Source organism: Physeter macrocephalus, chromosome 14 (assembly GCF_002837175.3).
Source record: "Physeter macrocephalus isolate SW-GA chromosome 14, ASM283717v5, whole genome shotgun sequence".
NCBI classification, from domain to species: domain Eukaryota; kingdom Metazoa; phylum Chordata; class Mammalia; order Artiodactyla; family Physeteridae; genus Physeter; species Physeter macrocephalus.
Window position 1 is genome coordinate 101,235,852 of NC_041227.1, and position 14,576 is coordinate 101,250,427.

At 34.1% G+C, this 14,576-nt stretch overlaps 1 protein-coding gene across 15 annotated transcripts in view; it reads left to right on the top strand.

Annotated features, from left to right (window-relative positions):
* The window catches only part of BCAS3 (BCAS3 microtubule associated cell migration factor), a 576,467-nt gene that overhangs the window by 154,514 nt on the left and 407,377 nt on the right, over nt 1–14,576 (top strand). For all 15 annotated transcript variants that reach the window (XM_055090058.1, XM_055090057.1, XM_028498857.2 and 12 more), the window contains exon 12: nt 5,877–6,047. In XM_055090058.1, the coding sequence (XP_054946033.1) occupies nt 5,877–6,047 (171 nt within the window). The remainder of the gene's footprint in view (nt 1–5,876; nt 6,048–14,576) is intronic.

A 14,576-nucleotide genomic window follows, 5' to 3' on the forward strand; every position in this document is an offset into this window, starting at 1 on the left:
GATACAAACAGATGGAGAGATATACCATGTTCTTGGATTGGAAGAATCAATATTGTGAAAATGACTGTTCTACCCAAAGCAATCTTCGGAGTCAGTGCAATCCCTGTCAAGTTACCAATGGCATTTTTTACAGAACTAGAACAAAAAATCTTAAAATTTGTATGGAGGGCTTCCCTGGTGGCGCAATGGTTGAGAGTCCGCCTGCTGATGCAGGGGACACAGGTTCGTGCCCCGGTCTGGGAGGATCCCCCATGCCGCGGAGCGGCTAGGCCCATGAGCCATGGCCGCTGAGCCTGCGCGTCTGGAGCCTGTGCTCTGCAGTGGGAGAGGCCCGCGTACCACCAAAAAAAAAAAAAAAAAAAAAAAATTTGTATGGAGACACAAAAGACCCTGAATAGCCAAAGCAATTTTGAGGGAAAAAAACGGAGCTGGAGGAATCAGACTCCCTGACTTCAGACTATACTACAAAGCCACAGTAAGCAAGACAATATGGTACTGGCATAAAAACATAAATACAGATCGATGGAACAGGATAGAAAGCCCAGAGATCAACCCACGCATGTATGGTCACCTTATCTTCAGTAAAGGAGGCAAGGATATACAATAGAGAAAAGACAGCCTCTTCAATAAGTGGTGCTGGGAAATCTGGACAGCTACATGTAAAAGAATGAAATTAGGACACTTCCTAACACCATACACAAAAATAAACTCCAGATGGATTAAAGACCTAAATGTAAGACCAGACACTATAACTCTTAGAGGAAAACATAGGAAGAACACTCTTTGACATAAATCACAGCAAGATCTTTTTTGACTCACCTCCTCGGGTAATGGAAATAAAAACAAAAATAAACAATGGAAATGGACAAACAGGCCTAACTAAACTTAAAAGTTTTTGCACAGCAAAGGAAACTATAAACAATATGAAAAAACAACCCTCAGAATGTGAGAAAATATTTGCAAATGAATCAGTGGACAAAGGATTAATCTCTAAAATATGTAAACAGCTCATGCAGCTCAATATTAAAAAAACAAACAACCCAATCAAAAAATGGGCAGGAGACCTAAATAGACATTTCTCCAAAGAACACATACACACGGGCCAAGAGGCACTTGAAAAGCTGCTCAACATCACTAATTATTAGAGAAATGCAAATTAAAACTACAATGAGGTATCACCTCTCACCGGTTAGAATGGGCATCATCAAAAAGTCTACAAATAATGGGGAATTCCCTTGCAGACCAGTGGTTGGGACTCAGTGCTCTCACTTATGGGCCCCAGGTTCAAACCCTCGTCAGTGAACTAAGATTCTGCAAGCTGCGTGGCACAGCCAAAAAAAAAACTAAAAATTAAGAAAAATAACAGGGCTTCCCTGGTGGTGCAGTGGTTAGTAATCTGCCTGCCAATGCAGGGGACACGGGTTTGAGCCCTGGTCCGGGAGGATCCCACATGCCGTGGAGCAACTAAGCCCATGAGCCACAACTGCTGAGCCCACATGCTGCAACTACTGAGGGCTGTGTGCCTAGAGCCCGTGCTCTGAAACACGAGAAGCCACTGCAATGGAAAGCCCGTGCACTGCAATGAAGAGTAGCCCCCACTTGCTGCAACTAGAGAAAGCCCGCCATATATGTGGAATCTAGAAAAATGGTACAAATGAACCAGTTTGCAAGGCAGAAATAGAGACACAGATGTAGAGAAAAAATGGATGGACACCTAGTGGGGTGGGGAGGTGGTGGTGTGAATTGGGAGATTGGGATTGACATGTATACACTAATATGTATAAAATAGATAACTGATAAGAACCAGCTGTATAAAAAAATAAAGTTAAAAAAAATGAAAGAAACACTTGTATTGAAAAAGAAAAAAAGACTGGATGGGGCCACCTACCCTTCACCTGGGCCTGTGCAAGGGTCTGCTCCATGACCTTTTGAACGTGCAGAGACCTGTAGCTTCGTTATGCCTGTACATTTTTTCCCAGTCATTTCCCCCCACGCTTCCCACACTCCCGACACCTCAGACCACCCTGCTTCTTTATTCTTTATCACATAAATACCCTGAGCCCCTTGCCTTCAGGGAGGTGCACTTGAGATTTGTTCTCCTGTCTTCTTGCTTGGCTATATTGTGAAGAAAACTTCTCTTTGCTACAGACCTCGATGTCTCAGCTTTTTGGCTTGCTGTGTGTTGGGCAAGATGAACCTGGTTTGGTAACATATGTGTATGTGTATAATTGTTTATGATTGTCAGTTTATTAGTCTCTCCCACTAGATTGTGAATTCCTTGAGGTCGGGGACTATATTTTGTTCATTTCTGTAAACCCAATATGTAGCAGTCAATAAATGAATTCAGTAATGGAATAAATGAAATAATGAATTTGGAAAAAAAAAGAATGCTACACTTGCTTTGACAGAGTAATCATTAATATTGTTCTCTCTCTGATGACAGCTTCTCATGTGGCTTCATGTAGGTTAACCACTTTGTTATATAGAAGGATTAATTATTAAATTTTTAATTCTCTTATGTCTTACATTACAATTGTAAGTATAAATTATATTAATTGTATATGTGTTTGGATCTCCTTAGAGGAAATAATCTTTTTTTTTTTCCTGGATTTTCAAATAACACTTAAAATTCATCTTTCCAAATAATTTGGCTTTCCTTATAAAGAATATAATAGTGAAAAATTCTCTGAGGTGTTGAAGGAAGAAGTTTAATATTGAAATTGTTCAAATTGGATTATTTTGAAATATTTATTAAATCTTGGTCCATATATTCTAGTTACCTTATAACTGTTCTATTTGATTTTTCCTTTTAATGTGTTTTAACCCCAGCGTTGTAAATTGATTTAATAAAAATGCCTCTGTTTTCTCCTGTTATCTGATAACTTCTTAATGACAACTAACAGCTTTTGTGAAAGCAGCACCATTAGTCCTAATGGATAGGGAGGACAACTGATATGGCCTGAGAAAGGTTAAAGATGACTAGTGACCCTTTGGCAAATCTGTCTGCAACAGAACAGAATAAGAACCATGCTCATTTGAATTTTTGGTCACAGTAGATTATCTGACACATTCGTTATAGTCTTATGTTCAGCACTTTACAGTACAGATTAGTTATGTGAATATTCTTGTAATATTCTTCAGATTGTGAGGACACTAGTGCTTGCTGATATGACTCTAACATGGAAACAGATTTCTCCTAGAGGCAAAGGTCTTTACTAATGTAGAAAGCTTCCAGCACCCCTCTCACACCCTGCATTAGACCTTATTTTGAAAGTTAATGAGCTATGATAGATAGTATCGTCATGTTACTTACTATACAGAGTAAAGATTTGATGACTGTTAAATTTTGGGTTTAATTTTTTTGTCCACTGATAAGAAGACCCAACCAGTAGTCCTAAGTTTTTTGTTTATTTTTTTTTGGTGAGAAGCATCATTAACTCTTTCTGTAATATTAGCCTTTAACTCTGAAATATACTATTCTTTTTCCCCTCTTTCTGGAGTTTTTTTTCCTAGTTCTCTTCTATTAACTTTTCCCTTTATCTTGTGGTTTGCTTTGGTACATTACTTCCACTTTCTGTGTGCTCCAGTTATTTTAGTTTTATTCCTTTTCATTCGTATAAGAGCATGAAATAATAAGCTCAAGGGCAAACGGGGAGGATAAACAATTAAAGACTTTAAACCTGAAAGGCATTCCTTTGATAAAGGGATAGCTCCGTTTAAGTGGGAGCATCTCCATTAGCATTAATGGAGTAAGTACATCAGCTGAAGCATCTCAGAGGTTAATCAGGCTTCCTGGCCTGCTTTTGACATCAATATACTGTGGCGCCTGGTTTTGTTGGTCCTTCAGAGGCTTTCTTGACAACACTCTAACAGACTTTGTGTAAGTCATTTCTTGTGAATTATTGAAACAAATGTTTGGCTGCTAATTGAGGAGCACTAATGTGTTTTATAATCACTGCAGTTTGAGTTTTTAGCACTAAACAAAACAGTTACAATTGATTTGTGGCTTTTTCTTGGTTTCAGTCAGCTGTAAGTTATATCATTTTGCTTGAATTCAGCAAATGGCTTTGCTGGTTATTTTATTTAAGTATTTATTAGGATTCACTATTACGGTTTTCATTTTTCCTTCCCAGTATGCATTTGTGTTCTGAATTCATGAAGTGTGTGAGATCACAGGTAGTAACAGGAATAGATTACAAGGCAATACTGGATAGTGGTTTGGAGATAGTCCTAGTTTTGCGTTCTGGCTTTGTCGTTGGCTGGCTGTTTGAGATGCCATTTTCTTTAACTTCTGTAGCCTCAATTTTCTCTTCCATAGAGTAGAGGTGTTTGAGGAGATCTATCCAGATCATTTTTGTTAAAGAGCCTTAACCATTTCTGAGTTCATAATCAAGTTTCCGTGGAACATAGCTACAGTAAAATAATACATATATTATGTATGTTTCCTTTTTTTTTAGTTCCATCTGGTTGTTGTTTTAAATTACATTTAGGCCTTTATAAACAACCTTTTTTGCCTACCATTTATAAATTAATATTTGAATGCTGTATATAAAATATACATTTTAAAATTTAGCTATAGCATATGCCAGAATATAGGTCCATAATTATTTTAAAAAGAGCAAGTCACAGTATTGAAGATTAATTTGAAGTATTTTATTTTTTTTTACTTTTGTTTTTTCGGTATGCGGGCCTCTCACTGTTGTGGCCTCTCCCGTTGCGGAGCGCAGGCTCCGGACGCACAGGCTCAGCAGCCATGGCTCACGGGCCCAGCCGCTCCGCGGCATGTGGGGTCTTCCCGGACCGGGGCACGAACCCGTGTCCCCTGCATCGGCAGGCGGATTCTCAACCACTGCGCCACCGGGGAAGCCCTGAAGTATTTTAATAAAAACTTTTCCTCACAGTGTGAGGATATGTGTCTATTGTATCATACATAATTTCTGATATGTCCATGTAATCTAGACAACTTATTTTGGCTCTCATGATTAGATAAGTTAATGTGTTTATGAATCACATAATTTTCTCTTTGTTTTCACTTTTTTCCCTTTCGGACAAAAAGAAAAAAACCCCATTACTTAATGTGATTGTTTGTTAATGGTTATGAGAATAATCAGATGAGATTCACATAAAAGAAAACATGCACATGAGTTAGTTTCACCTCTTTGTTTTGAATGAAATGGAACTAAAATGTAATTCTGAAACGTCTTAAGTTGTCTTTAATTGAAATAATGTATTAGGAGCATTAAATTGTTTGCTGTTATCAGAGAGAAAAGAACCTTCTTGGTTAATTTTATATGACATTTCATTCATCTAGTAAAAGTACCTTAGATGGAGACTATATTTTCTACATGCCAAATCTTGATGTACAATATTATATAAAATCATATTATAGATTTAATTTGGAGTCAAAGTTGTTTTCACATATAGATTCTACCAGTATCTCAGTCTTTTTCCTGCTAAAAAGTTGACTCAATATTAGATTTATACTGTTTAAAAAATAGAACATCACATAGTTGCTACTTCTCAATATTTCACATATTTTAAGTTACACGCATTGAGGAGAGGGGAAAAATAAATATTGTTAATAAAAGTATAATTGTATCCTCATGTGAAACAAACTCCTTAATTATTTACCTATAGCTTTATTCTCACCATGCTGGCTTTGGGGAATCTACTGATACCATTCACTCAATCTAATACCAATTTTCTAACTAAAATTTAAGATCGTATAAAAATCAGACTGAATTTCTGTGACAGTGGGCTGCTACATATAAGCTTGTTAGAAAATAAAGAATTTAATGTGAATTAACAAAACATGTATTTCTATTTAGAATCCAAATACTGATGTGAAGTCATACATTTTACCTTTCATTGTATAGACATTGAAAACTGGCCTGACAATGGTTGGGAAGGTGGTGACTCAGCTGACAGGCACGCTGCCTTCAGGTGTGACAGAAGATGATGTTGCCATCCATAGTAATTCAAGGCGGAGTCCTCTGGTCCCAGGCATCATCACAGTAATCGACACTGAGACAGTTGGAGAGGGCCAGGTAAGAACATGTGATGCATGTAATGTTCATTTTGTGCAGAGGATGGAGTGACTAAGAATATCATTTGGGATCAAGATCATACAAAATGTATTTGGAGATGTGTTAATTTGGAATTGTAGAAAATTAAGGTTATCTCAGGTTAGAATTTTGTTTTTTTCAAAAAATGATGAGTAATTATTGTACAACACAGGGAATATAGCCAATATTTTATAAAAACTATAAATGGTGTAGACCCTTTTAAAAAATGATGAGTCACATGTTAAAACCTATTATTTCAGACATTGTTAATGTATCAAACCTGAAGGTAAAATTGAGGTTCTATAGAATTCTCTTGCTATCTCTTCATCAGGACATTTGTTCCATAAATAAATAATTATATATCTCTTTTATATTCTTTAGTACTGTTTCTCTTTGTTTAATGACACTTGTTATAACTTAGACTAATTATGACTAATTATGATGGTAATAAATGACAATAATATTAATAAATTTTATTACAAATTTTATTACAGATACTTCCTTATAAATATGAAAAAATACAAAAAAATCTCAGAGTATATTAGAATATATAAATGGTAATAACTTATTATAAGATCTTATATCTTCACATAAAACAGATTTTTACAGCCTATGTTCAGAAACATTTAGGAGTGATTATAAACATGGAGAAATACATTATGCTTATGTAAGTCTTGCTAGAAAGAAACCAGTTGGGTTTTGCTTTTCTCCCTCATGCATTCATAGACAGTATTTTCTTTGGAATCATAGTCATGAATTTTAAAATACATTTCTGAAACGAAGGTAATTTTCATGGTTTGTGATCCTTGCTATAAATATACAATGTAAACCTGATTACTAGATTGAGATAGGAGTAGAGCAAGATTTGGAAGTAGAAATTATTTTAATTTTATGTAGAATTTATATTTAATTCTATTTTCAGAACATAATTATGTGAGCCATTAAAATATTAACCCTAAATATTGCATGTTCTTTTGAGAAAATCTGCTTCCAGTATATGTGGTTCTACATCTTGATGAAAGATTACATTTGGCTGGTACTCATATACTAATTCCTATAGTAAGATCAAGTGGCATTTCAAAAAAATATGGAATGTGCTGCAATTAAAACACCCCAAAAAATCTTTGAATTTCTGGGTTATTGAATCTGGCTATTATATTTTATTTAAAATCTGAATAATTTAATTCTCTGCCTTTCCCATCTTAACTTTGTGGTTAATCAGATATGTTACAGACTTGTATTCCTGTTTTAAAACTCGTTTTAATGAATTGCTAGCAAACTTTTCAGTTGACTGTAATGACTTTTTTTTTTTAAGTTGTGTTAATTAGCTCAAGTTGATAGACACATACAGATGTTCTCTTTTTAAATTGGAATTAAATATATAAACCCTTAGTGTTTTATGAGTGTTAAAGTAAAAAATATTTTCTTTTGTCCTTTGATTCTTAATTAATTCACCTCCAAGGCCACCCACATTTACTAAGTAGTAACAACCCTCCTCAACACTGTCTAGTTTGGTGAGTGGATTTAAATCTGTTAAGTATCTAGCATTTGTTGACAGACTGATTTGTGGTAATTTAAAAGTTGAAAATGTTATCTCTTATTATTTTTGATGAAATAGAGCTATAACTCATTAATTTATGTAATGAGTAAAAAGAAAAATTTAATTTATACGAAAAGCATAGCATTAGGTCTTGTGTTTTCACATGTGGTTTGTTTGGGGTTTTTTTCCCCCTTGTTCTTTGTTAACTTTTTATAACTTTAAATTGGAATTCTCACATTTGGAATATGGAAGTGAACAGTAGATTGTACAAAAGTTCATTTTTCTGTGATAAGTGCATGTTAACCCTGGAAACAAGTATAGGTGTTCATTAGGAAATAAGAATCATAGAAATGTTAGCTTTTAAAAGTTAAAAAAGTGAAAGTGTTGCTCAACCTGAAAAGGTTTATCTTTTCTATTATTTGTTGGGAGCATAATCCCTTTTCATTCCTACTTATAACATATTCTGCCATTTTGATTGATTTTAAAATTCTATTAAAAGACAGGAAATAAATAATAAGTTGCTATGTGCATTTTTAAGGAATTATAAATATTTTTTTAAGCAATAAGATTTCCTCAATATAATACTGTCTTCTTTTCTTTTATTAATGTGAATCTTTTTTTAGTCAGGAAGACATTTTTGTCTCTGATAAATAGTTCAGTTGAAGTACAAAGCTGTTTTTAGGTTATGCTGGATTGTATTAGAAAGACTGCAGTGGTTAATGTCATGGATTTATCACTTTTAGCCCTTTCCCACTGATGTTTGACCTTAGCTGTAGTGTTTCTTCTTGTCCCTATACATATCAGGAACTAAAGCTGACATTATGTGCACTTTTGCTGTTTAAATCCATTGAGACTTTAATAAAGATATTTTCATGTTTACAGGGATAGTGTATAAAATTTGATTCACCATCTTTCTGATGCTGAATTGATTAGTTTGATTTGATGGTGACAGGATCACTATATGGTACCTACATTAAAGGGGAATGTATTTGCTTGACTTTGTCCATTTTTGTCTGTGTTACTTTCATGTTTTATTTAAAAGCATTTCGTGGCTAGGATAAGTTAAGTGGTATAATTTGCCTTTATAAATTTATATAATTTCAGTTAACAAGGTGGCAAAGTCTCTAATCAAAGAAAAACGCTCCAGAATGATAACATAAACTAGAGCTATTTCTTGCCCTGAGTGCAAATACAAGTGTTATTCATAGTAATTTGATGGTTTCTGTGGTGTTTGTCTATCTTTTTGTTCATATGATAAAGCCTTATCCACCTTGTATCCACCTTGCTTTGCTTTGTTTTAATAAACTCAAGTTGTTGCTACATATACTTGGGGGTTTAGCCTGTTTAGTTAAGTAGTGAGTAAAAATTATATGTCTCAGGACAACTGTGTTGGGATATCGCTGGTATTGATTTGATATTGATATTTTAGGCAAGATGATGATGCAGTGGAGAGAATCTGTACAAAAGTATCTGGTTGTTATATTTGTGAAGTTCATAAAGAGAAGATTCAAAGAATCCTATATAGTGGCATGAGGTTTTGGTATTCACCAAGATTAATGAGACTTTTTGCTGGATGGCTTCTGTATTAGTACCATCAAGTAGAGTACTCAATGCTAATTGTATTGGAAAGAGAGGTATAGGGTTATAATATATGAAAGGAAAGGGAATCATAAGATTGAGTTAAAATAGAAAAATGGGCAAAGGACAAAATATTTCAGTGAAAAAATAAAATACTTACAAATGGTGTAAAATCTTTAGACTTGACTTGTTATAAGAGAAAGACAAAACTACCCTAAGGTACCACTTGTCACCTATCAGCATGAAAGAAATCAAAAAGCTTGCAGTATACTCTACATTTTTTTAATACTCTTTTAAAAGAATATATTTATTTATTATTTATTTGTCTGTGCCTGGCATGCGGGATCTTTTTAGTTGTGGCATTGCGGGATCTTTTTAGTTGTGGCATGTGGGATCTTTTATTAGTTGTGGCATGCGGGATCTTGTTTTAGTTGTGGCACACGGAATCTTTAGTTGCAGCATGTGGGATCTAGTTCCCTGACCAGGGATCAAACCCAGGCCCCCTGCATTGGGAGCATGGAGTCTTAGCCACTGGACCACCAGGGAAGTCCCTGCTCTACATGTTTAACTTTTAATTTTGAAATAATTGTAGACTCACAGTAAGTTGCAGATACTTTCCCCAAACTGTGACATCTTATATAACTGTTGTAAAATATCAAAACCAGGATATTGACAATGGCACTTTACTGTTAACTAGGCTACAGACCATATTCAGCTCTCACCATTTGTTTTACTGGCATTCATGTGTGTGCGTATCCAGAATATTGAAAGAACTCCTATAACTGGATAATAAAAAGATAAATAGCCTAATTTTAAAATGAGCAAAGGATTTGAATAGACATCTTTCCAAATATGATAGGCCAGTGGCCAGTTAGCAGAAATGAGAGCCCTGGTACACTGCTGGTGGGAACGTAAAATTGTACAGCTGCTTTGGAAAAGAGTTACCATTTGACTCAGCAATTTACCTCTGAAGAGATTTGCTCTTAGGAGATATATAACCAAAAGAAATGAGAATATATTTTCATGTAAAAACTTGTACATGAATGTTCGTAGCAGCATTATTTGTAATAGCCAAAAAATAGGAGCAGCCCAAATGTACATCAACTGATTGATGGATGGTTAAATAAAATGTGGTATGTACATACAGTGTAATATTATTTAGCAATAAGAAGAAGTGATGTAGTGATTCATGCTACAAAATGAATGAACCTTGAAAATCATATGCTTAGTGGAAGAAGCCAGTCGCAAAAGAGCACATATTGTATGAATCTATTTATATGAAATTTCCAGAATAGGGAAATCTACATAGAGAGAAAATAGATTGGTTGCCTAGGGCTTGGAGTTTGGAGGGAATCAGGTGGGGAGTGACTGTTAATGGTTATGAAGTTTCTTTTGGGTGATGAAAGTGTTCTGAATTTGATTGTCATAATGGTTGCACAACTCTGTGTATATACCATATTTCCTCAAGCAATCTATCTGTTATTTAGCAGACTTGGTTTAACACACATTCCTGGAGATTGCTCCTATAAGCTTCTTTTCTTTTTCTTGTTTTCCTTACCTAACATTTTTGAAAGTCAAATGGAGGAATGGAAAAGAGAGATGAGAGAAATAATTTATAACCCATGTTTCCCCCCACTTGTGGTAAAATATATATAATATAAAATTTGCCATTCAGCCATTTTTAAGTTTACAATTCAGTGATATTAAGTACATTCACGATGTTGTACGACCATTGCCATTATCCATGTCCAGAACATTTCATCATCTGTACCCATTAAACAGTAACTCCCCATCCCCCTGTTCTAACACTCCCTGTTGACCACCATTCTAATTTCTGTCTCCAATAGAGTGCCCTTCATTAAAAAGACATACAATACAAACTGTTGAAAAGGATGTGGAGAGATGAAACCTTATACTCTACTGGTGGACATATGAAAGTATCTATACTTTGGAAAACAGTTTTTCCTGTTTCTTAAAAAGTTCAGTATATATTTACCATATGACTGAGCAAATCCACTTCTAGGTACCTCCCCAGGAGAAATAAAAACATGTTTCACAAAAAAGATGTGTGTGCAGATATTCATAACAGCATTATGCATAATAGCAATCAATTGGAAATAATCCAAATTACCAAGAATTGTTTGGTGAACCCACATGTTGTGGTCCCTCCATACAGTGGAATACACGTAAGCAGTACAAAGAAATGAATGATACCTGAAACAATATGGTTGAACAAAAAAATTATATATTTAGAAAGAAATGGAAGATAAATCGCATGATTCTATTTATTTGAAATATTTTGAAAAATTTTAGAAAAGGCAAATGAGATTAAATATACACTAGGGATTGTCTGGGACTTGTGGTTGGTGTTCTAAAGTCATCATGAAATTTTGGGGGTGTTGGAAGTATTCTAAATCTAGAATGTGGTAATGGTTATACAACTATATAAATTTACTAAGCATTATCCACTTACATGGGGTGATTTGTATGTATGAATTTTGTGGTAATTGGGGAATGACTCCCAGCTATGATGAAGTGAAGAGATAAGCAAATCTTTTCCCCAGAAAATAAGTACATTACTGGACAGAATTGTCATACTGAGTGAAGTAAGAGAAGGAGAAACATCGTATGATATAGCTTATATGTGGAAGCTAAAAAAAAATGATACAGATGAACTTATTTACAAAACAGACACAGACTCGCAGACTTAGAGAACAAACTTATGGTGAACTTATGGTTACCATGGGGGAAGTGTCGGGGGGAGGGATAGTTAGGGAGTTTGGGATTGACCTGTACACACTGCTATATTTAACATGGTTAACCAACAAGGACCTGCTGTATAGCACAGGGAGCTCTGTTTAATATTATGTAAAAACCTAAATGGGAGAAGAATTTGAAAAATAATAGATACATGTATATGTATAACTGAATCACTTTGCTGTACACCTGAAACTAATACAACATTATTAATCTATATCCAATAGAAAATAAAAAGTTAAGAAAAAAAGAGTCTCAGAGACCTTTGGGGCAACATTAAACATATCAACATATATGTAATTGGAAGATTGTTTTAGGGAATAATGATGTTTCTCAGTTGATAATTCCCATGATGATAATAGCACAAAGGAATGGGGAGGAAATGGAGCTATATTGGAGCAAGGAGCTATAATTTATTGCAATTAAGTGTGGAATTAACATGTAATCTTGTTGTCTATACAGCACCTTATAGCCTGTAAAGTAACCACTTAAGAAATTAATCCAAAGAATTAACAAAAGATAAAAATAGTAAACATTAAAAATAATTGTTTAACACAAAGGAAGAGGATCAGAGCAACAACAAACACCTGAGACATAAAAATAAATGGAAAATGGCAGACCTAAATCCAATTATGTGTCTAATTATATTAACTATAAATGGACTCAAGTTAACAGACAGTGATTGGCAGGCCAGAATCACTTTAGATTCAAAGACATAATTGTTTCAAGTAAAAGGATGGAAGAAATGTACCATGCAAACAATAACCATAATAGAATTGGAATGGCTATATTAATATCCGATAAAAGACTTTAAGTCAAGAAATATTGCCAGAGGAAAAGAGGGACGTTTCATAATGATAAGAGGGTCAATGTAATCGGTAGATAAAACAATTAATAATGTGTAAACACCTAACAGCATAGTGCAGCAAGCATTAAACAAAATCAGACAGATTGAAAGAAGAAATTCTAGCTAACATTTACAGTTTGAGATTTAAATACTGTGCTTTCAATAATTGATGGAAAAACTATACAGAAAATTTTTAAAGATTTAGAAGACTTGATTAAGACTGTCAACCAGCATGACCTAAATCTTCCCCCAAAACCTACAAACATAAGATTGTTTTCAAGAACATCTGGAACATTTTCCAAGATAGACCATATGATTGGCCATAAAACAAATCTAAAGAATGGAAATCAATAATAGAATGAAATTATGAAATGAAGGAGTCTCAAGGAAATTAGAAAATATTTTGAATGCAATGAACATAGAAATAGAACATATCAGAAATTATAATTGCAGCTATATTATTGAATAATGGGAAAATTACAGCTTTAAATGGTTATAGTAGAAAAGAAAAGTGGTCCTAAATTAATAATCTTAGCTCTCCATTAAGAGATTTCAAAAACAGCAAATTATAACCAAAGCGCGACAAATGAAGTAAATAATAGAAATATGACCAGGAGTCAACAAAATAACAAACAGTGAAATGATGGGGAAAATCCAAAACTGGTTCTTTGAAAAGATTAACAAAGTTGATAAGTCTGATGATATAGCATATGGGATTGTTTTCTTAATTTCCTTTTTAATTTGGTCTTTGTTAGTGTATAGAAATGAAACTGATCGTGAGTGTTAATTTTATATCCTGCAACTTCGTTGAATTGTGTGTGTGTGTAATCTGTAAATTCTATTACAGAGGTAATTTTCTTTCTTTTCCAATTTGTATGCCTTGTATTTCTTTTCTTTTTCTTTTTCCCCCACTTTTGGTCTGGTTGCTGTGGCTAGACCTTATAGTACTATGTTGAATAGTAGTACTGAGAGTTGGCATCCTTGCCTTTTTACTGATCTTAGAGGAAAAGCTTTCAGTCTTGCCCATTGTGTGTAATATTAGCTTTGGACTCTGCATATGTAGCTTTTATTGTATTGAGGTAATTTCCATGTATTCCTAGTTTGTTGAGTGTTTTTATCATGAAAGTGGTTGAATTTTGTCAAATTCTTTTTCTGCATTGGTTGAGATGATCAATCAATCATCTTTTGTTCTTCAGTTTGTTAATGTGGTATATTATATTAATTGATTTTTGTATGTTGAACCATCCTTACATTCCAAGTATAAGTCTCACTTTTCTTGGTGTATGATCGTTTTAATGTGTTGAATTTGGTTTGATCCTGTTTTGTTTTAGATTTTTGCATCATTATTCATCAGGGATATTGACTTGTAGTTTTCTTTTTGTCTTTCTCTTGTTTTGGTCTCAGGACAATGAGGGCCTCATAGATATATCTTATAATCCTTTTTATTTCTGTGACATCAGTTTTAATGGCTCTTGTTTCATTTCTAATTTTATTTTTACTTTTTTTGAATTATTGAATTTTATTTTTTATGCAGCAGGTTCTTATTAGTTATCCATTATATATATATATATATTAGTGTATATATGTCAATCCCAATCTCCCAATTCATCACACACACACACACACAAACACACACACACACACACACACACACACCCGCCACTTTCCCCCCTTGGAGTCCATACGTTCTCTACATCTGTGTCTCAATTTCTGCCCCGCAAACTGGTTCATCTGTACCATTTTTCTAGGTTCCACATATATGCATTAATATATGATATTTGTTTTTCTC